Consider the following 25526-nt stretch of genomic DNA (forward strand, 5'->3'; position numbering starts at 1 on the left):
CGAAATTTTAAACGAATATCCTCATTGTGGCTCTCATTTATCTTAGAAACAAAAATCAGGTTAAAAAGAAAAACCTGGTAATTCTTTGTTTTTACTTTCATCGGGTCCTAATATGCCCAAATATCAAAGAGAAATTAAAAAATGCATGTCGTGGAAGAGTTTGGGTCTTAGGAGGTTAAATACCCATCTTAGCAATATTAAAAAGCACATTTACAGCTGGTTCTAAAATATGGGTTTGGCCTAATGGTGTGTAGATGTTTTTAAAATCCCTCTAGACACTTGAGTTGTGAAAGTGGTTGGTTTTGGATTACAGGTGTCTTGATCCAGGCAGGTGTAGGTGGCAGCTCTCTGCTAGGCTTCCTCTTTCCTGAGCCCGAACCACTTGACCATTCTGTGGTTCCTTTTAGAGCGTTTTAGATGCTGTTGTCACTTTTATGCTTCAGTTTTTGTGAGTGAAATTGTAATATTTCATTGGTTTGCTATTTTGCACTAATTGCCAGATATGTGTGCTTGAGTGTGCCGTCATAGGTATAATGCAACTAACAATAATAGCTTTACTTGGGAACTTGGCATGCAACCCTCTCGTTCAAATGCTATTCCAAAAAACTGACATGGCATGCAGAGGCTTCAAAATGCAGAGTCTTAAACAAATGTTTATCCTCATGGTGTCACCGTATTTCAAGAGAGAGGGAGAGCAAGGCAGGGCAGCATAATAAGGGGAAGCATAACAGCTGACTCAGGAAAGAGGAATGCAGGAACAGACACACAGTGGACTAATAACTCAACAAGAACCAGGAGGGAGCAGAAAACAGGTGAAAACAATCAGGTGAACTTAAAATTGGAAAATGTTTTCATTTAATCAGCAAAGATTTTGATGAGACAGTGTCGCTGCCATCTCCTGCTTTAGTTATAAAGTATGTTTAATGTAGCTTCTGATGTGTGGTAGCTGGTATGACATGGGTTAAGTGTTGATAAAAACAAATCTCCTATTAAAGATTCCAGCTTTTCTTGCGCTCTGGAATTTTACTTTAAGACACTTTTAATTGGCATTTTGGTTTAAATTATGTCGGCAAGCAAAAATCAGTTAAAATTGCAAATTGTTATTTATGTGATTGAAAAAAAAAATTAAACATATCAAAATAAAACTTGGTTGTTGTTTCAGTAATGCGGCCTCTGCATTGCTTATATAGTTCAGAGTAGGTTAAGAACCTATCCCAACTCTAACAGGGCAAGAGGCTGAGTACATCCTGACAAGTAGCCAGTCCATCAGACGGCTGTCATGTCAGCTTTACGATAAGAATGTTGAACTCTATAAATGCTAAACATGGTACTTACTCCCACTGTGTTGTAGATGGTAACCCAGCTCTCATCATCACTGGTGAATGAGCCTCGGTATAAAAGTGGGGTTCCTTTGAAAGAGAAGTGGAGGTTCATTAAAATTCCCATACAAGTACATTTTTCAGGACTATGTCAGTGGCATTTACAAATAGCAGCCATTGTTGACGTGGTCCAGCAGTGCACCAGGAGGATTTGAAAGTTATGTTTCCTGGGCGGAATTGCGTAACTTTATAATCACATCTCATACGCTGCCATTAGCTGTGTTTCTGGTCACAGGGTAGATATTAATTCAATATTTAACTGTCCTTCAGTTCTTTTTCTAATCTCTGCCAACTCCCAGTGAGAATATCTGTCTTATCAGCTGCTGAAGGTCCCTCTGTATTCACCAGCTTGATCCTGATGTACAGTGTAATGTACAGTGTTTTTTGTTTTTTCCTGAAAAAGCCTCGAGTGGCAATTTGAATGAGTTAACACTACTTGCAGCTTCTTTGAAATCTTGTTCACGTTGCTGTGGTACAAGCAGCTTTAACCTGTCACTGGGTGAAAGTTGGTCTGAATGATGAATTAGTTTTGTGCAACATAGCACAGATTGACCACTATCTATTTGCAGCTGTCAAGATGTACAGTCACCTTAATTAAAAATTCAGTATTCGATTGATGAAGCAATCAACCACGAGACCCGTGTGGCAAGCAGTCAATTGGGCAGGGTGTTCATGCGTGGGTGTGTGCTGTAGAAAGTGGTGTGCATTGAAGACAATGAGCTGTAGTCACAATGAGGGGAATGAGTTGGTGCCGGTTGTTCGGCTCTACATGAGCAGAGTGGGTGGTTTGATTTTCCTCTGTCAGAATGGCAGTTAGCAGATGAGAAAACACCAACAAGAGGCAGCCTCGTTTTCACCAACTCTTCGCTCTTTCACGCTCTCATTTGTCTTCTCCTCTTCTATTATCTTTTTCCCCTCCCTCTTCTTGTTTTCTCTACTCCGTTGTCTTTTTACCAGTCAGGGTTAACAAGGTTCCTCTGCTCTAGATAATAAGGGCCGCTGCAGTCGGCGTGCGTGTGTGTGAGTCTGCACCCAGTTAGTGCACGTGGGAGACATGAAACGTATTGTAAGTCTTTGCTTCTGCGTGCTGGCATGATTTTGTGTGTTCAAGTGTCATTGTGAGATTTCCAAGATCAAAGGGGGTTAACGTGGGTTAAAACACACCCTCTATATCTACTATTTGCTTTTATTCACTGGGGAAGTTGAACATAGTTCAAAGTGAGAAGGAATACGCCTCCTCTGACTCTTCATTATTAGTCTCAGTTCTCCCTTTTTCTTCACTGCTCCCTTATTTTTCCCATTACAACCCTTTCTTTTTCCCTTGTTCTCCAGCTCATGCTTCATCCCACTTCTGTCTGCTCATCCCAACTCTTTGTCTCCATCTCCATCCTTTCATGCCCTCCCTCCTTCTGCTCTCATTAGGCTTGCTCAGCAGTAAGTGGAACTGACAACTCTGACGATCTTGACACACACCAGCTACAGGGTCATGGCTAGAAAGTAACTTGAGGAAGGACAAAGACTAGACAAAAAGACAGAAAAGAGGATTTTTTGAGCATTACATTGGTTTGTATCTTTCTAAGCTTCTGACTTCCTTAAATGTGTATGTTTTGTTGTGTGAGCTTTCAGAGTATTGAGGTTGATTATAGCACACACCTCCTTCTGCATTCCTATCCTGTAATTTTTTTATACAGCTTCTCGGTTATTGTGTGACCCACCCCCAGGTTCGGATCCGCTGCTTTAATATTCTCAAGGAGACACTGTAACTTTAATATATTCAAAGCTTTTTTAGTGTAATTCCTCCCTGTTTCCTGCATATGCAAAGGTCACGCCGTCCAACATAATTCTAGTATTACAACAATCCATGTACATGTAAAGTGAGATAAAGTGGTAATGTAGACATCTGCATGAGGCAAACTCATACTACTAACACCAATATCTGCTGCAGTGGGAAGATGATATCATGTTTGTTCTAGTGCACATTGCCGTTTGCATTGATGAAGGTTAAATCATTGTTTGTCCTAGTGTTTTAGAAAGGTTTATTTGAAAGAGATTTGCTACTTAGTGTATATAAAAAGGCTTCCGGTTTAATTTGACTCATTCATTTGGATACTGGAGTTATGCACGTGGCTGTTTGCTGTTTACTAGTCATCAGTTCTGCCTGTTTGAGTCACTGAACTGGACGTCTTGTGTTTGTGGTTTTAGTCGTTTTTTATTAATGAAGTTATATCAGGTATAATATGGTTTTCTGTGTGGTGTAGCCCAGCGGTCCCCAACCCCCGGGCCTCGGACCGGTACCGGTCCGTGAGTCGTTTGGTACCGGGCCGTGAGAGTTGAGGCTCAGGTGTGAAATGTATAGTTTTTATCGGTTTTCAGCGTTATTTTGTTATCGTTTTTATCATTAACTTGGTTTTCCTGGGTCTTTTCACGTGTGTTATGAATAAATCTTCTTTTTTCGGTACCGGTACTAGTTTTATTTTGTTGTATTCATCCGCGACACCTTAAAGGCCGGTCCGTGAAAATATTGTCGGGCATAAACCGGTCCGTGGCACAAAAAAGGTTGGAGACCGCTGGTGTAGCCCACTCAAAAAGTCTGTGAATTTCTTTTTGATTAACCTGTTTAGTTTGTTACTTTGCACTAATTGGCAGACATGCTTAACAACCCTGCTTTCTAGCTTTAGCTGATAATTTAACGCTCTACGTTCTCACTGCTGCCATTTTTCTTTTCAGAAAAACAGCATGGGTGCATATTAAAGGCTGATGCTGAAACTTTAGAATGTGGAGTCCAAAACCAGCGGGTGACATCAAACTGGCCACATAAATCTCATACAGTCAACAGTATCTGAAAACTAATGTACTGAATATATTTTGTTTGGTATGCCACAGAGTCATTTTTATGTATCCTGAGTAAATAGTAGCAGGACTTCCATTAGCTCTGTATCAAATGTGTTGAGGAAAGCCAAAGGCTCAGTGTCTTTAGGTTTATTATGCAAATATGCTCAAGGATTGATGCTTTGCCCTTAACATAATACTTTCTCTTCTTGAAGTTTAATCTGTAGGAAGTGAAGTGAAACCATAGAAATTGTGTGGTAGTGTGTGAATGTCAGAGGTACGAGTGTGAACTTGCCCAGTGTCACCTTAGTGAATAATATGCTCATGTTGGTTAGTGTGCTGATGACATTTTCACTCACAATGAAAGCTACACATGCTATTTTACATAAGTACAAAAAGGTTTAGTTTTTCATTCAAGATAAGAAGATCAAATATTGATTAACTGCTATTTTGCAAATGCTGGTAAGCAAACAGCTCTGATGCTTAAAATGTGGTATTTTGCAAAAATAATTTGCATAACACCTAGCTGTATTTGCATTTATAATGTTTTAGAGAAGATTAGCTTGTATTTTGTTTTTCAGTTTTGGTTGTTGTCTAATTTTGAGAATGGGAACTATTATCCTCATTGCCAACTCACGAGAGTGACTTTGCATGATGCACACATCAAAATCATCATTGGTTTCTTTTCCTTGTGCAGCCACTCACTTGATCTTCTGACTGAAAGAAACTGTTTTAGTGCTACTTTTGCACTAATGTTTAAAATGACTATAGTATGAAATTCTGCTCTTAGTGTGATTTTAAAATGGAAAAAAAAAACTCGAATCCTTAGTATTTGGCTTATACACATACTGACCTCAATATTTAAAACTGTGGTCATGTTTAATATGCGCATCCACTGTTGTAACTGTAGATATATTTACAGATATTTGTATGTGAGCTCTTCCAACAGAAACTAAGGAAATATCAATAATCCTTTTTTTAATCTCTGAACAAAGTTTTTATTTCTTTCTACAATAGCATGCTGAATAATTAGTCAAAGACGTCACCTTGCCAAAAACACTTCAAATGAGTGGAAATGTCAGAGAGGAGCCAGGAAAAAACACAGGTTCCAAAACATTGTATATCTAAAAATAAGGAGTGGAGTGAGCACACATGCAGGTCTGATGTCCTGTGCCTTAATTTGACATGTAACCTGTTTTTCACGCACGCTCACTGTGCTGCGAGTGTGTTTTGTAATTAGGCCTTAGGTGAGGAGACAGACAGAAGAGACAAAAAAGAGCCCATCAACACCTCCAATATCCCCATCAGCCTTCTGCTGTCTCGACACAAAGCTACCAGCTACGCAATCGCATACACACACATCGGCGAAAAATTAAATATTCACGTGCTTGAGCAGAGCCGCACGCATCAGGGCTGCAGGATATTGACAAAAATTACTTGTTTTGTGCTGAATATTGCATCTCCAAAAATTAATGCCAGCCAATTTCTTCAGCTACCGCATCTCTTGTGAAATGTTAAACAAATATGTTGAGGGAATAATATTTTGGATTGTCACTGTCAAAATGAAAGGTACACACAGAAAAGGCATGTCTATTGTTATAGCTAATAATAAATAAAACACAATCATAGCCTTTTTTTTTCTGTCATTATATGTGATTTCTACACTGATAAAACTAAACTAAACAAAAAAGTAGTTTTGTTTAAGTTGTGCCAAATCACAACAACGACCTTCACAATAAAGTTCTATAGAATCTACATTAATGAAAACATTATGCTGTTTGTCTGTGTCAGAGATCTTTCTCTTACCAGAGCTCACTTTGGCAAGGCACATCAAGTGAAGAAGCCTCTGGGTTTGCTTAGTTCGAGATTACTAGTCACATTTATTAAATCTGCAGACTGGAACTAACTCAAAGGTTCTTTCTAGGTCATGGGGAGTTCAATTGGAAATCAGTTTCTCAGGAGGAAGGAAAGGAAAGACCAGAGGAGCGGAAGATCGTGATTTGTTCAGTGGCTTCAAAGAAACTCTGTTTAAATCTAAGTCATTTATCTTTCACCATTTTCTTTACATGGACTATTCAAACAGATCAGAACAAAATCTGATTGCATAAAATTCCATAAAATATCCTTAAAATCCAGACTTTTCTAATGCATGTAGCCAGAGGTAAACATTTTGAGAACATTATCACCTTCTGAGATGCCAGGCACACACCGAGGATCCCATCATTCCTCTTGCACAAGAAAACGAGTAGATTTGGGTCAGCAGGAATTAGGGGACGCTGTCTTGCTGTGTTCAGAAAAGACTACGAGGATTGTTTCTCTCAGATCTGATATCAGCCATTCTTCAGTTTTCACAAATTAATTTTGCTAACACGGCTGCTGGTACTCCTTTGGTCCTGCAAAGAAACAACCGGTCTAAAGGATGCCACTCTACAAAGGCCTGGAATTGAATCAGCAAATTTACAGGTCTGCAGGCTGAAACAGGTTCACTTGGTTTTTAGATCCTCCTTTAAACTGGTTATGGATGTGTGTCCATATTCTCTTTAATGGAGTGAATGTTTCCTGAACTACTGGAGAAAATAAAGCCTCATTTTCTCCAGAAGCAACAACATAGACTGGTGTCAGCATCATATTCAGATACAAGGCAAATCACCAGGCATATATGTATTAGTCAGTATGAGCTTTCTTACTATAATGCAAAAAATATCTGTCTTTATGTATGTATGCTTATTTCTCCTCAAACCCCTGCTACACCATCTGTAACTCAGCAACTAAATGTCATTATACTAATTTTTTATCATTTTTATGTTCAAAGTAACAACATTACTGTGTGTTACATTACATCATTTCACAAATGAACTTATCAAGTCCAGCTGGGTGTATTTAAGGACTTTATGCAAAGTTTTTAATGTCAAACGTTGACTGATCTTTTTAATGTATTTAATGCATTGCAAGTTATTGCAGGTGCAGGTTAATGACATGTTATACCTTAAGGTACATGAATCTGCAACCATGAATCTGCTTTTACTCTCAAATATAGATCTTTTATCATTAATGAATTATGATGGATCTTTTTTAATACAGATATATCTCAATAAGAGCTAGAAAAGACTGATAGGTTATTCTGCTAATAAAACACATTTTATTTTAAACTTAATTGCAGCACTTTATTTTAGCTCCCCTCTAAAAGCAACACTGCGTTTCTGCATTGATGCTCTATGTAGGCAATCAATTTTAAACACAGATTATAGTAATAATTTACACTAATATTTATATAAATTTGTCTCACAACTGCGTTTTTAATTTTTGACGTTGGATTTGTCAAAGAAAATTGCGGAAACCAACAAACCTGAACATGCAATATGAAAATACTGCATGCTGTTCATCATACCGACATAATCACGTGTCTTTGCACATGTAAGTATGAATATTTGAGTGGGGTTAAAGAGCAGTTATGCAGATCAGCTCTTCCTTCCTTTACCACAGTTTTCAGGGTCATAATTCACTGTTGGAGGGAAGAATATCATTACGTTCAAACAGCAGCTCTGTAAGGCTCAGCTTCCCTCTGATGTGTGTGTATATGCATGTGTGTGTGTTTTACATCAAAGCCATAGAAGGCTATTAATAGGGTTGCTAATGGACTCTAATGGTAAATAGCCACATCAGCACTCAGGTTTTTGACGGTGTGGTGAATTTATAATGGAGGGAAGTGATAACAAAACTTAAGTACCCACTAACTCTCCTATAATTGTGGTTTGGGCAAAATACAGTTTTACTTTTAACACGGGGATTATCGTGCATTTGAGCCATGAAATAACTTAACTTACCTGGATTTGGTTTTCTGGACAGGAAACCTATAATCATTTCTTTTCTTCCCTTTGTAGGTAACGCCATCCAGGCCTTCGGGAATGGAACTGATGTCGGGGTGTGGCAGCCCATGTCCCCCGTCCAGACCACCACCTCCATCACCACCCCCTACCAAAGAAACCGTGAACGCAACCCCAACACCATTGACAACCACATTAACACAGACCCTGCAATCTATCACTTCTGCGGCAGCCTACAGGTGGGTCACACACGCAGGTTAGCTTGACCAGATGTCCCACATATCCAGCCAATCTCCAACATTTTTTATTGTGTCTAGTTTTCAAAGATCAACACTGCAGGAGCGGTACTATTTTTTTTTTTTTTAGTCTGGGTTTATCCAGTGGCTTTGAAGATGGCAGGGAAGGCTGTCATCCTGCAGGTCAACCTGTCATCATCTTTTGCCTCCAATGCTGCCCCTCAAAAATTGCAAACTACCACAAAGCGAGCCGGCAAGGAGTTTTCAGGGGGATTTTATAGAGGCTATCACAAAGAAAATTAAATAGCACTATAAGAAGGAAAAAAATGACTGCTGAAGTCTGTAAGAAAATGATTCTCAGACCTTTTTTTTCCCTTTTTCCCGGTGTTATTTCTCAGTTAGACACCATATGACACCATACATGTGAGTCTCACATTTGAGGTTATACATATCAAGATTGAAACCCTCCTTCAGCATGCCCCAAATTTATTTTTGCTGGATTCTAGTCAATGTAGCACAGGTGCAAGATAGTTTTACTTTGTAAAAAAGGATTTTTTTTTTCTAAAAGGTATTAAAGTTTCCTTCTTTTTTATCTGACCTGATAATCTGCAACTCTTTGGTAAATGTCATTTCTCTCTCTCTAATTAATATTCTAAAAAGAATAATCTTATATAACTTTGGTTCATAGTATTCTCCTCATTGTCGTGTGAAGACCACCGCCCTAGATCCATGAGTACTGTAGTACAAATAAATGTGGGGTGTTGTCCTTACTGCCAAATAGACTGAGAATACCAGCTAACATCTGCAGCTTTACTCAACATTACGATTCTTTTAATTGTCATATTGCCAGGTTGGTACTAAAAAGTTGCCGATGGGGATATGGAGGGAGATTTTCCTCTTAGGTCAAATCAGAGATTATATTGTATTAAGTGGACAGGAATATTTTCTCTAGTGGGATTATTCATGTTTACCCCCTATGTAGATTTCTAGGCGTGCCCCTTCATTAACTGACACACTCATGTGTGTATCTATGCATTTATCCACATATTCCCTAATTTGGCCTGTAAGGCTCTGAAACTGTCAGTCTGTCCTTTGGAGCAGCTTCTTCTGCACTACAGGAACAACAGTTATCTGGCTGACTAAATGGAGGGATCAGTCCTGAACACTGGTGACGGGCTCTTCCTGGGTCAGGGAGGAAATGAGGATAACACTGTGATTACCAGCAGAGAGATGACAGAGCCTCAGAGGGCCATTTCACATATAACGATACCACAACCCAATGCAGCAGCATGCAACTGTTAAAGTTATTGTTTACAGGCACTTTCACCTTAATCGTTTCTTTTTGTGAATAGAAATCTTAACTGTAAACACCATGTTTTATCCTTATCTTATATTTGCACATGATGTGCCTGTTTCGGCCGTTTCTGAATAGTTTTGGTTTCGTCTTTGTAATACCGCTAAAAATCCACAGTCAGCAAATTTTAAAGAGGATAAACTCCACTTAACAAAATTAGCTTCGTTTTTAAAAACCCAGCCTTTGAACCCAGCCTTTCATAAATTGATTTTTTTTCTTTTCTGCTGTTTGAGAGAAACTGAACAAGTGCTAGACAATTATTAACATTGTTTTTTAGACTGTTTATTTCCACATTCAGTGGACACACACAACATTACGATTCACTGGGAGACGTGTTTCTGGCCACCTGTAACTGGGACTCCCAAAAGCTCTCAGTCCTGGTGCTACTGGATCTAAGCGCAGCCTTTGATACAGTAGACCACGCTATTCTTTTAAACAGACTGAAACACATGGTGGGCCTCTCTGGTGCTGTACACAACTGGTTCACTTCATATCTCTCTGACAGAACTTTTATGGTGAGTATGGATACATGCTCCTCTAAGATCCATAGAATGACATGTGGTGTGCCTCAAGGGTCGGTTCTAGGCCCTGTACTTTTTAATTTGTATATGCTGCCTCTCGGCAGTGTCATCAGGAGGCATGGAGTGAACTTCCACAGTTACGCTGATGACACGCAGCTGTACATCTCCGTGTCTCCTGATGACACCAGACCAATGGATGCCCTTTTTAACTGTATCTTGGATATAAGATCTTGGATGGCAGAAAACTTTTTACAGCTTAACCAGGAAAAAACTGAAGTTTTAATTGTCGGTCCTGAGGCTCAGAGAGAGAAACTCTTGTCTAAATTAGAGGCATTTTCACTATGTCCTTCGCTACAAGTGAAAAACCTGGGTGTTATTTTTGACTCTGAGCTTGGTTTTATCCCACATGTTAAACATGTAACCAAAATTGGATTTTATCATCTAAAAAATATAGCCAGAGTCCGCCCAATTCTCTCTCGGGCCAACACGGAGATGCTGATGCATGCTTTTATTACCAGTCGCATTGATTACTGTAATGCCCTGCTCTCTGGTCTTCCTAAGAAGAATATTTCAACTTTACAACTCTTGCAAAACTCGGCAGCTCGTGTGCTGACGAAGACCAGAGGGCGGGCCCACATTACACCGGTTTTAGAATCGCTGCACTGGCTCCCCGTGTGTTTCAGGATCGATTTTAAAGTTCTTTTATTGGTTTTTAAATGTCTTAATGGTCTTGGGCCTTCTTATCTCTCAGATCTGCTTTTACCATACGAACCCTCGCGGACCCTGAGGTCCTCTGGTACTGGCCTTTTGATTGTCCCTAAAGTCAGGACACATACTCACGGAGAGGCAGCTTTTCAGTGGTATGGTCTTCGTCTGTGGAACAGCCTGCCGGAGGAGCTCAGGGCCGCAGAGAACGTACATGTTTTTAAGAACAGGCTCAAGACCCACCTTTTTAATTTAGCTTTTACTTAGCGTTTATTTATTTTTTATGCTTATTTATTCTATCCTGTTATTCTATTATTAATTTAGGATTTACCTAATATTTTTTGATTTTATTCTTATTCATTTTTTAATCTTCTTACTCTATTTATATTTATATTTATATTGTATCCTGTTCTTATTTATTTTATCATTTTACCCTGTATATATCGTATTGCGTCATATCTCCAGTGTTTCCTCGGAGGGCGCTCTCTGCACCGGGGCTGTTATTGACCGTGGCTGCTGGGTCTCTGGGGTCCTCTCAGCCTGGTTGGGGGGCTCCTTGGCCTCCCTCCTGCTGTGTGCCCAGCCCGGAGGCTGCGGTCTGTGACCGGCTCCCGGTGCAGACGGCTCCCTGTTATAATGTTTCCTCACTTGGCTCATGCGAGCCCAGCCCAATTTTTACTCTTTAAGTGTGCGCGTGTGTGTATGTGTGTGTGGGTGGGGGTGGGGGGATATATGTGTATTGAGAGTGTGGGGAGTGAGTTGGAGGGTGGGGTGGGCTGCTTTTAACTATGTAAAGCACTTTGTGCTACATTTTTTCTGTATGAAAAGTGCTTTATAAATAAAGATTGATTGATTGATTGATTGATAGATAAATTTAAGCCTCCTTTGAGATCCTCCATCTTCTGAGGGAAATGACTGGGTCTTTAGCGATTTAAGTCAGCACTTTGGTTGCAGTTTGGTGCCGAGTTTATTGCAGCTTTTACTGCTGCTTTTTCTAGAAACCTGTTTGATGGGTGTAGTAAGAGTGCACCACAGTAGTAAAGCTGAGGGTTTTAAACCCACGACAAACCGGCCAAAATAAAGAGTGATAACATAAGATCTATGTAGCCTTGTCATTTGAAATCACCTATTTCTTTTTAGAAACAAAATCGATTATTTATGTTACTAATCCATTTAATCAACCAGTTATGGAGTTCAGAGTCACGGGGGACTCTGAACCCGTGACTGTTCAGCGTTATAGAGTCAGGGCAGGGTACGTCCTGGACAGGTTGCCAGTCTATCACATGGCTGATAAAGCAAGACTGACAAACATTCATTACTTATTAACATCTTCAGCCAATTTAGAATTTAATTAACCTACCAAACATGTTTTATTTAAATATTTAAAATATTAATTAGCACAACACTGAAGCCAGAGCTGCATTAATCATGGAAAACTGGGCACCTGACTGAAGGCAGAACAACTGTGACATTAAAAATTCATTAATAAAAGTAATAATTATGAAAATTTACCATTTTTTGCTTTTAGCTAGTTTTACTTTTAGTTCTGTGTATATTTTCTATGTTTAATCTTTTTGATTTTTATGAAACTACAGACGCACATTTAGACAAACTATGACTGACTGCATGAAGGAAGTTGAGCAAGTTGCAAAGTGGCGTGCAGATGCACAAATAGCATGCCATTTATAAAATCGGCCAGTTGCTTGGTGATCTGATGTGGGCTGGCATTACAGTGATGTACCAGAATGACAAAGGATGACTTTGCAAACCTGGCTTACATACCATTGTGCTCAAAGTCCTACAAAGGTCTGCTGTATGTATATCAGAGGTTAGAAGGTGAAAAAGTCTGCTAAGAGCTAAACCTGACACTGAACAACACTTGTTGCTGCAGGACAAATCAGTAGTGGCTGCTTTCAGTGATGTAGAGAAGAATCAACCAGTAATGTGGTTCTGAGGTGATGTTACCGAGCGCCACACCAACACTTCAAAGTGTCTTAGTAGCAATGTAGCTGGCTATGCTGGGCCGTTCTCCACATTACTTACTCAGTATGAGAATAGCATAGCTTTTAATCTATGTGAAAGTGATAGCTGCAACATATAATATGTATGTGGGTGAGGAAGGTTGTACTGTATGCACATAGGCACAGACAGTATAAGCAGCCATGAAGCCCTGCAAGTTAAGTTAACAGACAGATATTCTAGATAGATGCAATTACACACTCAAGCCTGTTCACACAAATCCACACAAAGGCAAGCGCACTCACACAAACACCCAGTCTGCACTGATAATGAGCTTTGGTAGTGTACTGATGCGTGTGTGCTGTTGGCACTGCTCTGATACCACGTCAAATACAAGTTAATGAGAGAGTTGTTGTGTGTGTGTGTGTGTGTGTGTGTGTGTGTGGTATATTCGAGTGCTGTTGCATGTATGTGTGTGATTTTTTTTTTTTTTTTTTTTTTTTTTTTTTTTTTTTTTTTTTTTTTTTTAAATGTGTGTGTGTATGTAAGCATCAATGCGGACGATGCTGTTGAAATGACACACTCGGGGGACAGGCCTGTCAAGAAAACTCACTCTACTCTCCTCACTGATCTCTCTCCTGTACAAACACACACACAGACGCACAAACATGCAGAACAATCACCATTAAACACTGACTCAAAACCTTTCCAGTTTCAGCCAGTGAGAATCTGGCAGATCTGAAGTGCATTTACCCCGGCTTGAAAGACGAAAAAAATTAAAGTGGAGAGAAAAAATGTTGAAGGTGTTAAAAGCTGAAAGCTCCTCACCTCCCAGTGAGATCTATATTTTTAGGGGCTGGAGAATAACCAGCCTGAGACCTTTCAAATTATCAGTGTCTATAAATCGAACTTGGCTCCTTTATAAAATGTTCAAACATGTGGCTGAACAGTGTTTTTCTCAAGCTGCCAGCTGAATTAGAAGAGACCCAGCTTCCTTTTTCTTGTCTTCGTTTCTTGTGCTGGAGAGGGTACTTTCCTCTCTGTTTAATTTCCCCACTGTGTGTCTTTGTTTTGGCGGTAATGTGAAGACGCTTTCATCCTCTTTAGTTTTTACAGGAAATTAAGATACTAGAATTGCCGCGTTTCTTCTTTCCTCACACAAAAGGGCTAAAATTTACACACATGTTCAGAGAAACACATACACATAAATGTGTGCAGATCAGCACACATTTAAAAACCGCAGGGCTTTGTCAGCCTGATTTCTCTTTTTTTCTTTTTTGTTGTTATAAATATAGTTGACTCCAAAGCAGACAGGAAGTACCCTGGACAAATATGGAAATGTTCTACATGCTAATGTGACTTTTCCAAACAGGGAAGTAAATCAGAAAAACAAAACAAAGAACAGCGATGTGTATTTGAATTCACTGACCTCCACCCATGCACATATTTGTTAACGGACTTGATGTCTTTGTAAAAGAAGACGAAAACTCTAAATGGCTCAAAAGTCCAAGAGGAAGCTAAGGCAATAAATGTGTTTCAATTGCTATGTTTGTCAGTTTTAAATCACAATTATTATTACATTACACTTTTAACATCACCAGAAAATCTTATAAAGACACGAATGACTAATATTCACAGTTGCAACAATGCAAATCTTACAAATATCTGCATCTAAATTGCTGAATTTGTTAGTCATCATGAAGATGTTGCAATCATAAAAGCAATAAAGTGGCAGATGGAAGCCTACATCTATGTGCGATGTAAGGTTCACATTCACATGATTAAGCTTTTCCAACGTTTTGCAGCGAAACACTCGGTGCCCTCGGGATTCGAAACTTCAGCAACAAGCTGTAAAACTTTATCGTCTCTTTCAGTGATGAGACGGGGAAACGTTTAGCACAATGGCGGTAAACACAGATGGGCCTTAATCAGGAAACACAACCCCACAATGACTAAGCAAGTTGTGCTTAGTCATTGTGTTGTTATTTTTTCCTTGACAATGCTTTAAAATCTCAGCTTGTTCTGCTGTTTGGGTCGTTGTGCAGAGGCCTGCAAATACACCATGATTTATAGACATCATTCCACCCAACCCTTTTTTTTTCCACTTTAGCGCTGAAGCATGGGTATAATAACAAAATACACATTCTCACTTTCTATAATACTATGCCTGCTACATTCTGTGCGTCCCTATTTTTGGCCTGAATTCACTATACTGTATACAGGAGCCATTTATTATGCTGTCACACCTACTTCCTGTATACACACAGGCGTTTCACTTACAGCATCCATCCTCAATACATATATTCATTCAGTGTGCAGGTCATTAGAAGAAAAGAGAAAAATAAAGTTTCTTTTCTTGGAGGTAGAAAAGAAAAACAGGTAGCAAACTCATAACCAGCTGCTTAATTCACCAAATGCACAACAAAAATACAAGATGTTCACATGCTGATTACAAGGTCTACACTGCCAATCAGTAAATCAGCTCATGGTGGGCTTGCAATCAGCAAAAGTGGTAATCACTTCTAATCTGTTTAGAAATTTGCCTGAAGAGCTTAGACCCAGAGGACATGATTCTCACGATGTTATATATGTTTCTTTTTTTCCATTATATATTTTTTTCATGTACTGTGCCGAGTAACGCTGAATTCAACACAGTTAAATATGTTCTTTTGTATTCCCTGTTCACAGTTATCTCGTGCAAAGTGAACTCAGAGGTTTTGATGTATGTTCCAACGCTGGTTGCGGCGCATTAGTTTCTGTTCTATTTGAATTTTGGATTCTAGACTTCAAACTCCCAGTCTTTGGATGTTTGCTGACTTTTTGTTCTGTTTTCTGTCAAGATGATGCCACAATAACCTTCAGTAATGTTACGTTCTGGGCTCTGGTGGTTAACTTCAACACTGAAACCACAGTTGTCATAATGAAGCTGCTTCTTTACTTTAAAGATGATCTCTTAGATATGACAAAAGTTATTTCCAGTTAAACCGACCGTCCCTTTTGATCAGGACTGTATTTTGTATGTTTTTGTATGATTGAAATACCAGCTAGAGATGTAAAAAGCAATTTCTAGTTTAGTACCTTTGCCTTATGTGATTGTATGATATATTGTTAGATATAATCAACACTGTTTAACAAAATACAAATACATTTCTACATTTTTTCCTAAATAAAAAATGAAAGACACTAATATTAGCTGACACACAGTTATTAAGTAGTAATTAAGTAACCCAGCAAGCATTTTGTTGAAAAACTGGATGGTCATGGTTGGCTGAGCTCAACCACAGAGTTGCATTCTGCATCACAGAGCATTTCTGCGTTTGGTATGATATCTACGTATGCTGTAATTTTAATAGTACTCTCGTAATAATCATGAAAAAAAGTTAAGCCTTCAAATTATCCGTCATGGTTGTCATCACAGAACAGTCCCTAACCTTCATTTACGCACATGGTGAAAGCGTTTGTGTGTGCGTGTGACAGACTGGGACTCAAAGGCAGTGTATTTGAGTGTGTGACAGCTGCTGAATGATAAATCTGAGATCAAATCAGAGTGGGGGTTTGACTGTCCCCCTGCGCTCACTCTCGTTCTTCTTGTGTAAATATCAGAGGCTTTAAAAGTTTAACAGGCTCTCAGCGTAAACTCTGCAAGGTTACTGTAGATTTTTCCAATTCAGCTTCAGGTTCCAATCTGTTTTTATGATCAGAGCAGCACCGAGCTTTCATAAATGCACAGAATGAATGTGATAGTTGTTTGAAGTTTAGTCACAGTCACAGTGTTTGAACACCGATCCGTGTGTTTTCACCTGTTGTGAAAACACATTGACAGAATATTTTCAGTCTAATTAAAATTATATTGCTGCATTGATTGTTGAACAAAGCAAATGAATTGCTTCTGATTCTCTGCTGACAGTCTCTGTTTTGTGATGTAACATGCACACTTCAGACTCTCGACCTTGAAACTTCAGTAACGTATAACCCGACTGCCATTTGCAGATATAAGCTTGATTGTAGGTTGAGATGTTTGATTGTATCCTTCTGTTGCAGGCTCAGAAATCGCAGTCAAACTCGAGTGCCGATGGCGTCATCTGTGTGGTAAGTTCAATGTCGGTGAATGTTGTACTACAAATCTATTGTATAAAGTGAAGAATAAGCATAAGCTGAATGTCTAGCACATGAAGAGCAACTATGTGTTTTGAGTAAGGTTAGAGATGTATTTAAGTAAACCTTTTACGGTTAAAAAGGCATCTACAAAACAACAAAATGTAGACCTTCTGATAAGAGTTATACCAAAACCTTGACATTAAAGTAAAAGTTAATAACTAGAGTGGAAAGCATCCATCTAAAGTATGTTTCACAGCTCTGCAAGTATCTATCCACAGCACGCTGTCCCTGACAGGCAAAGTAACTAACATTGATAATCTCGTTATAATTTAATGATTCTGCTAGGGAAACGTGTTCCTGGTATACATGTGGGTGTTACTGTGACACATACCACCCAAATAAATAATATCACACTTGTTCACATGATCATAAGGTCTTCACCCAGCCCTGAGTCCAAATTAGTATCCCACAATATGTGTGAGGTATTCTCCTCCTCACTCATTTTAAAGTAACAGAAACAGAAGATGTGCTGCCAACATCCCCGCATCTACACCACAGCACACTAAGAAAACTCACCATAAAGGTCTTGTATCTATCTCCGAAGCGTCAGGGTTATTTTGGTGACACGAGGGGGACCTGTGCTTTTTTAGACGGGAGGTTTTATTACGGTGGCCGTTTGGTTTATATTGATGTTACAGGTTAAAACTGCTATTAAAGATTTGCTTTGAGATACAGTATCGCACAAAGAGAACCTATAACTTGTTTCGGTGGTGAAAGCTCAAACTGTTATGCCCTTTCATTTGATACGACAATTTCATTCAAGACCACAAGGCAATCGGCAAGTTATCATATCATCACCAATTCTAATCTGACCCAGCTGAAAGTCTCTGACCTCCATCTGACAGTGATTGCCACAGCAATCCTTCCTGCCTTCTTTGTAAACTCCTGTTCTTTGTAGTTCCTTTGAGGCTGAAATGGGATCGTTGCTTATCTGGTGGCTTTTAAAGTTCACTGTAAATGTCATTGTACAATAATAAGGCACTGTTATGCACTGGACTGACATTTAATAGAGGCAGGGCCAGGTCTTGGGGAGATGACCCAGCCGTTAGCTTGCAGCTTTATTAGCCAAAGACCGCTGGTGAAGTCCTGTATACACATACCAGCACGTGGTGCACATGCAAATTTAAGCACGCACACACACTTCTACTTTTTAACTTTCCACGGTGGCATTTTACTTATAAAAACAACCTTTCATGGTTTAGTGTGCCACACCAAATGAATGCTGAAGACATTTTAAACATTGTGAACATGAGTATGTAGGCATAATATTAACAAAATAAAATAAAAATAAGCAAAAGTTGAGGCATTTGCATTTCCTCCTAATTTCCTCTGCAATGCCAGCTGCATATTGTGAACATAATCTTTCTGGGACATCTCAGAACCACGCTGAGCTCATTTTCTCCAATCTCTGTCTACCTGTCTAACAGGACCCTCAGATAGATGGTCCAAGTACCTCCAACGCCATCCTGAGAAACTCGGCTGCCTCCAGACGGCCTGAGGGCCTGGCCTCCCTGCTGCCCCCGCTGTTCTGGCTGTGGTACTGCAGCCTGCCGGTGCTTTCCTGGCAAGGCAATTTGTAGCTGCGTCACTTCCCAGCAACAAACAGACTGACAAACACATTTGTATAAAAGAAGAAGACAAACAAGGAATTATATCCTTTCTTTTCAGTTAGACCTGTTGTACTTTTTTCTCTTGGATTCTGTCTTTTAATTCCTGCTTTGTTTTGTTGTTGTTTTTTTTAATGAATTTTTGAAAAGCTTTGTTGTTTCTTTCTTTCTTCTCTTTTTTTTTTTTTTTAGCATTGCTGCTGTGTGCTAAAACAGTGATCTGCTATACATGTTAATTCAAGTTTTGACTGTGTGCTCACGTTGGGTTAGTCAGAGAAAGAGGTGATTTAAAACAGCTTCGTACCCCGCTCACTTGGGCAGAGATGAGAAAATACTGGAGGACTACATTCCAATAAACCACAGCGTGTGACTCTTGGAACGCAATGTAAACGAACATCAATTTTCAGAGTTGTCTGATCAGTTTTCACCCATGTCTGTTTGTGTGTTGAGGCTATAGGTGGGATCTTTCGCTTAAAAGTCACAGTGAGTTCAGTAATGGCTACATATTATCACTTGGGCAGCCTTTTAGGTGTTACTCCATCTCCTCTGTGGTATGTGTCTGTTTTGATAATGCCGTGATCTGGTATTTTACATTTTTATGAGCTGAATTAAATGTCACTTGACGAAAAAAAGTCATTTTCTTTTTTTAGGACAAAATACATTTAACTTAAAACGTCAGAGAAGTTTAGCGCCCAAACTGTTTCTATTGTAGCTCATACTGAACACAGATTGCCGCTGGCAGAAGCACACAGGCAAAGTCCCACAAACACTTGATGCACATTTTCACACAGTCAGACAGAAACACACAGCAACACACTAGGTCCGAGGCTTTCGGCTCCCTTTCTTCACTTTATAAAACGGCGTGTTGCTCAGCGATCACAGGTCGGGACGCTGCTGTGGACGGCTGAATCCACTCCACTCGTTAGTGATTGTGCATACTTGCAATTGTCCAAACCATGTTTAATGTTTCTTTTGGAGAAGGTAAGAGAGAAGCTGCTAAAGTTTTACCTGAATTTTCCTTTTTGCTTAGATGAACGCCACTGCATCGAGCCCACAAAAACCAGAGCTGACAAAAAGCAGGCTTGCTGCTGTAGAGTGTAATCAGCACTAACTCATGCATCCATCAGTACATCGTCTTCTGTCACTTCTGTGTTACAACTTATTGCCTCAATTGTAAAACTGTCAAAGCATGTTCAGAGAGGAAATGTTAAATTTAAGCTGACCATTTGCTAAACCCCATAAGCCGTAGTCACTGTTGCTAATTAATTCCAGTATGGTGAGTTTCAAATGACATAAAAGAGGCAGAATTTCCTCTTCATTTTAAGTAGCAAAGATCTGTCACAGATACTTTATAATCTCTAACTAACAAGCTTATTTACATAATTAACATTTACTGGTTAGAGAACGAGAACCTCAAATGAGGGTTTTTGTTGTACACTTGCAGGCTACACGCCAACTCTGCTTCCTAATATAAGCTGTGCTGTTTGCCTGAAATATGCTAGATGTTTGCTAGCCTTCACCTCAGCTAATTCAGGTCACTGAACTTGACCCCTCGGCCATATTCGTGGTGTTGTTACCTTTTGGAGCATTTCTAGTGTGATCACTTATTCAATAAGATTCCTGTGTGGTTAATTTGGCCAATAGTCTGTCCACTAAGTCCAGTTTTAATAACGGAAGTTCTCATCTTTTAGTTGTATATTACTTGAATATTATCAACAGGTATATGTGTCTGTGCAGTGTGACAGTTCAGTCTGTGGGTGCACCTTCCTAAGAAAACTTGTTAGTGTTAGCTAACAGCTTAGCACTTGACTCTGTGGTCCTAATCTGTCACTTCTAGTTCCAAAAACAAACAAATAAATAACAAGAAAGTATCCAAAGTTCAGTACAAGCTGCTTTAAAACAAGACGCACACACAATAGACAGCCTATTGTGGTTCCAGGGAAACCGTGAGCATGCATTTAGCAGATTTGGAAATGCAAATTCTTTTGTTCTAATATGTCATCATTAGAAACTTGGAAAACTAGAAACAGTTTTGAGAATGAGAGCTAACTTTGGTAAATGTTCCGTGGATGATGCTCCTGAGGGCAAAGAGTCCTGATCTGACAGTGTTAGTTGTTAATAACCTAATAATTTTCAAATTTGAATTATAAAGAATATCAACTTAAGAGTTGATTTAGGTATTTGAAATGGAACGTTAGAGTCAAGAGATGATACCACCCTTCCTACTTTTCAAATATTGTTAAATTGCTCTTCGTGACGAACACCACTTTGCCATGTTGAACAGACTTCAAAGCTTGACACCTTAAGCACAGGCAGGAGTTTAGCAAATGGTTACTTTTGTCTTCTGATCTATATGGAAATCATTAATGGTTTTGTGCGTCTACTTTGGATGACTACTGGAAAAATTAAAAAAAGGGAAAAACACGGCATTGTGGCATCATTTTTCCAGCTTTTCCATTGGAGGCAAATAAAATCTTAGCTTTTAATTTTGACAGATTTCTCTGTGATCGGGATACTTACACACATCTCTGTGGCATGTTCAGCACTAGCCACTGACAAGATACTCATCACTCGCTGCTTAGGTTTATGTCGCTTCTCAAAACACAACTAATGTATAGTAGAACTTTAATGTTATTTACCGAGCATAAACATGGTATATGCACTGTATGTACTTGGCTGAAACTATGAATTGGACAAATAAATGTCTGATAATATTCTATTTCAGAGCATTGTGAGCTATTTTGACATTCAGATACAACATAGAGTACATTGAATAAGCCAGAATATTGTTTTTTATAACAACTTAAATGTATATTTCTCTCAGTATGTACATGATTATGGAATATTATTGCATCTGAGGCAGAGGATATCATTATAACTCTCTTACTGTACCTTAAAAACAGCTGTATTTCCTAAGCATACTGTTTTGTACCATAGCCCCATTTATGACGTTGCTAAAATGCAGTGTTGACAGGTTTTTCTTTGTTTGTTTGTTGTTTGGATAAAAATTACACTTATTTTTCTATCTTTTACTAATTTGTGCTCTTTTGATGAGTTGAAGTTAATGAGATGGACCTGCTAAAGATTTAAATGGTTCTTTTTTATGCTGAAGTTAAGGAAGACAGAAAACTCATTGCATGGTGTTAGAAATCAATATTTAAGGACAAATATATTCCGGACCATGCTTTGGAAGGATTTTTTCATGGTGTGTTTGAAGATGGTTGGGGACGTGGGATGATTCCCACAAACTGAATGTCTGTTTGGATGGAAAGTTAAAGAGAAATCTTATTAGTTGTTGTTTTACAAAAAGCCCTGCCTGGGACTGATTGCATTTCTAAGAACTGTGTCTTAGAGTATGTGTGATCATTTTATATTTGAATCCCAGAGCCGTGTCTTCGTGGTCTTTGGAATATGAGAGTGACTCAGTGCTTTCTGATCACAGAAGGCCTCAAAACTGGGGACACTTCCTCACAATGAAAGGATCCCCACTTTTGGACCAAACAAACAGTAGAGATGGTAAAAATATTTGCTGTCCTTCACAGTCCCATTTGTTCTTTTGAAATACCAGAAATACCAGCTTCTTTTGATTTTGAGTTTGCAGACTCCCTTAGCTATGTGGCATCATCAACTTCTTAGCTTGTGAAAATGTAAAATCTGTTGTACAAAAAGTTATAATTAAAAACTGTTAAATCACCCAGACTGCTTGTATGTGATGTTATTTCCCTGTGGAAACATGAAAGGTAGGCACCGGGCCCGTGGGAAAGGCAGGTGAGGCGGGCAGGATTAAAGAAACATTGAGGCCGTGTGAGGTGATCCAGAGAGGCCGATAAGATCATGTGTGTTAATGCAGCTGACCCTGGGTTACCAAGCCAGAGGAAACCCAAAGATAAAGTAAGAGTCATCTGAGGTTTCGCACAATTTTTTAGCTTTGACCAACTGGTGTGAGGAGGAGGGGTCACAGCAGACCGAGTGAGCACACAGCAATACTATATTATCCGAGGCACCGTGCTGAGAAACAGAACCACGGGGAACAAAAGGGTACACGCATACCAGAGACCTTTGTGGCAGGTGCTGGACTTTAAGAAAAACTTTCAAAGAAAGAAGGCAAGATCCATACTCCTGTAGATATTTTTTTTGTACAGATAATGTGCAGCATTTTGATCAATTACATCTTATTTATGTATATATAAGCTCTAAGCACAAGATCAATAGAGGCTGGGGTCTACGACACCAGAGCCTCCATTCAACGGCTTTGGGGGCCATTATTTATTTTAAATAATTTAATGACCAGAAGTATGGTTCACATGCCGAGACTTGGACTTTTTGGCTTTTTTTTTTTTTTTTTTGGCGTTTTTAAGCAAGGAAATATTCATGTCAACTGCACTTAATAATCCTTAAGGAGTCATTAATATGTGGGTTGGACTCAAGCACCTGGCTCGAGTGGTCTTATTGCTGATTTTCTGGAAACACTTGAGTGTAACGTTAACTGCATAAAGAAATTACCTTGCACTGTTAAAATTTCCCTACCAAGAAAACACTTTAGCCACTTTAGAAAAAGCACAAAAAAACTGACCTACTGCACTGTGAGGCCAAACTTCCTCCAGCATTTCACTTTTTGTCTGTCCCTCCTCATTTCCACCTCCTTTCTGAATCGGTTTTCACGAAAGGTTTCCAAATACTTAGTGCTTTGGAGCACTTCTGTAGCAGAGATTCAGAAAGTGGGCTGAAAAACTCCTTTGAACAGGTAAATACTGGCCCTCGAGCTCCCAGTTATGGCTAAATGTGTCATAAAAGTGGAGTTGATAGTTGGCATTGGGCACATCTGCAGATGCATTTTAAGCAATATGAATAAAACATTATTGTATAATAGAAAAGCACGATGGGGGAAATTGTTGTGTGCATCGTCATCAAATGTCATCAAATTAGTCTGACATTTGAGTTTACTTTCTCTTCCATTAAGTGAACTGCACATCCTCACCCATTAATACCAAGCACTGTGTTAAGCGTTTGCAGTTGGAAACCCATTAGCCAAGAATTTGTTAATTTGGGGAAGTGAACATAAATGCCACATCACTTAATGCAACAAGCTGCAAAAAATATCTGACTCACAGTATTTTTAATGCCTAAAATAAGGCGATCCGTGGACATCGTTCTCTACCACTGTGTTCAAGTCACTCTTTATGTGCAGCCATTAACTATACAACAAATTTCATACACGCAGAAAGAAAATGTAATGGTTTCAGTAATTTATTTATTTACTATTGCCAAGGAGACCAGTTCACAACCGTTGGTCGCAATAGGAACATAAAGAAAGTTATAAGTGAAGTGTGCCCTCCTTTGCTGACTCTCATTTCTGGTCTGAAGTTTGTGTTCAGCATTTGTAAAGCGTAAGTGAACAAAAGAATACATTTCCATATCCAGTTTCAACACAGATGTCATTTATTTATTCCTTTACTGTAACAAAGTTGCAGACATCCACATACAAAACAAAACTGTGCCTGCTCAGTTAATGGAAACTCTTACTACTATTGATATTTATTCAAATGTATTTATTTAACTAGCAGTTTACCCAACTTTTTGTTATACAGTCTACTGAACTCCACTTCGGCTATCTAGAGCTGCTGCTGTGCGTGCTAATCCACTTTCTGCTGTCGAGGTCCACCATGCACAACCTCCAAAATCCCTGTTAAACTATACTTTATTATCTAGGTTACTGTACCAGTTACTTTGCAAATCTAGTGAAAAATCTATTTTGTAGAACAAACTGATGTTTTTGTTTTACATCAGTTTAAAATAAAGGCTGTTTCACTTATATGGTAAAAGAACAGTGGGGATTCCAGATCTGTTACTGTTTGTAGGTTTGCTTACATTCATTTTCTATTGGGTTAACTTATTTATTTTATAATCTGTTTCATCTGGAGTCCATTTGTGGAAAAAGAAACAAGTTGAATCATACTGGCTGTTTCTCTTCACCCTGGCAATTCAGATTTCCTTCAAAGATTAGTCTTGCATTGACATTTTCGATGTCCGAGAATCAAGCAGAATATACAGTAGAATAACTACAATGATGTAATTAATATGGCAGCCTCAAGTGGAAAGACTTAATTTGTTCCAAAAACGTACTTTACCCTTCAGTTCTGTCCACTTTACAAACCTGTCTTTGCTTCTGTTCCACCCTGAGGGGGTACAAAGAGCAGATAACACAATTAAAAGTGACATTTTCTTTCTACTTCCTGGAGGAGAAGTGTGGATTACTGAGGTGTGAGACATGCTTAAAAACAAAAGTCTATGTTTAATGAAAACACCAAAGCACCAAAATCTAACATGTTGGAATGGTACCAATTAAAATAATAAATCTCAACCTTATAGCTCCCCTTTGTAAGTCTCTTTCTACCCAGTTTACTTTACATGGACGAGCCCCTGGGCAGGTGGTGCTGAATCTGAAAGTCACAATATAGACTATAAAATAGTCACACAAATACATGACATACAATCCTAAAATTAGTCCCCACTCCACCTGCAGCTTCCAAACAAAACTGTAAAGACAGCTATCAAATGATAAAATCCAGTAAATGTGGAAAATATGACTTTTTGATAGCAGGCAACGTTTCACATTCAGAAATTGAGCCTATTAAGAGTCATTAAAGCCATTTTTTTCATACTGTGGAATGCCATTCATGAATGTGCTGTGATTAAAGCTGTGGGGCACAAGCAGGCATCACCTGGCTTCTGTGCAGTAAAATGGAATAACTTTAGAATAAGAACAGTGGTTGGCTATAGATGCAAATTTCATCATTCATAAAATCGACAAGAATGAGCTTCACCTCATTTTAGTTAAGAATTGACTCTCAAAATCAAATTAATGACCGCGTATTTTAGTGAACTAGAATTTGGTCCTAGCGCGAATACAAAGGTGTCATTTCCACAAGAGATTTTCATCAAAATCTTGAATCA

General features: G+C 38.9%; 1 protein-coding gene across 2 annotated transcripts in view; it reads left to right on the forward strand.

Moving 5' to 3' along the window:
* gfra1a (gdnf family receptor alpha 1a) overlaps positions 1–19204 on the forward strand; it is a 101641-nt gene extending 82437 nt beyond the window's left edge. For both annotated transcript variants that reach the window (XM_085427583.1, XM_085427584.1), the window contains 3 exons: positions 8090–8271; positions 16849–16896; positions 18393–19204. In XM_085427583.1, coding sequence (XP_085283709.1) covers positions 8090–8271; positions 16849–16896; positions 18393–18545 — 383 coding nt within the window. In that variant the 3' untranslated portion in view covers positions 18546–19204. The remainder of the gene's footprint in view (positions 1–8089; positions 8272–16848; positions 16897–18392) is intronic.
* The last annotated feature ends 6322 nt before the right edge of the window (positions 19205–25526 follow it).

This window comes from Rhamphochromis longiceps, linkage group LG13 (genome assembly GCF_057381845.1).
Source record: "Rhamphochromis longiceps isolate RC_006_pf linkage group LG13, R_longiceps_female_GT1.1, whole genome shotgun sequence".
NCBI classification, from domain to species: domain Eukaryota; kingdom Metazoa; phylum Chordata; class Actinopteri; order Cichliformes; family Cichlidae; genus Rhamphochromis; species Rhamphochromis longiceps.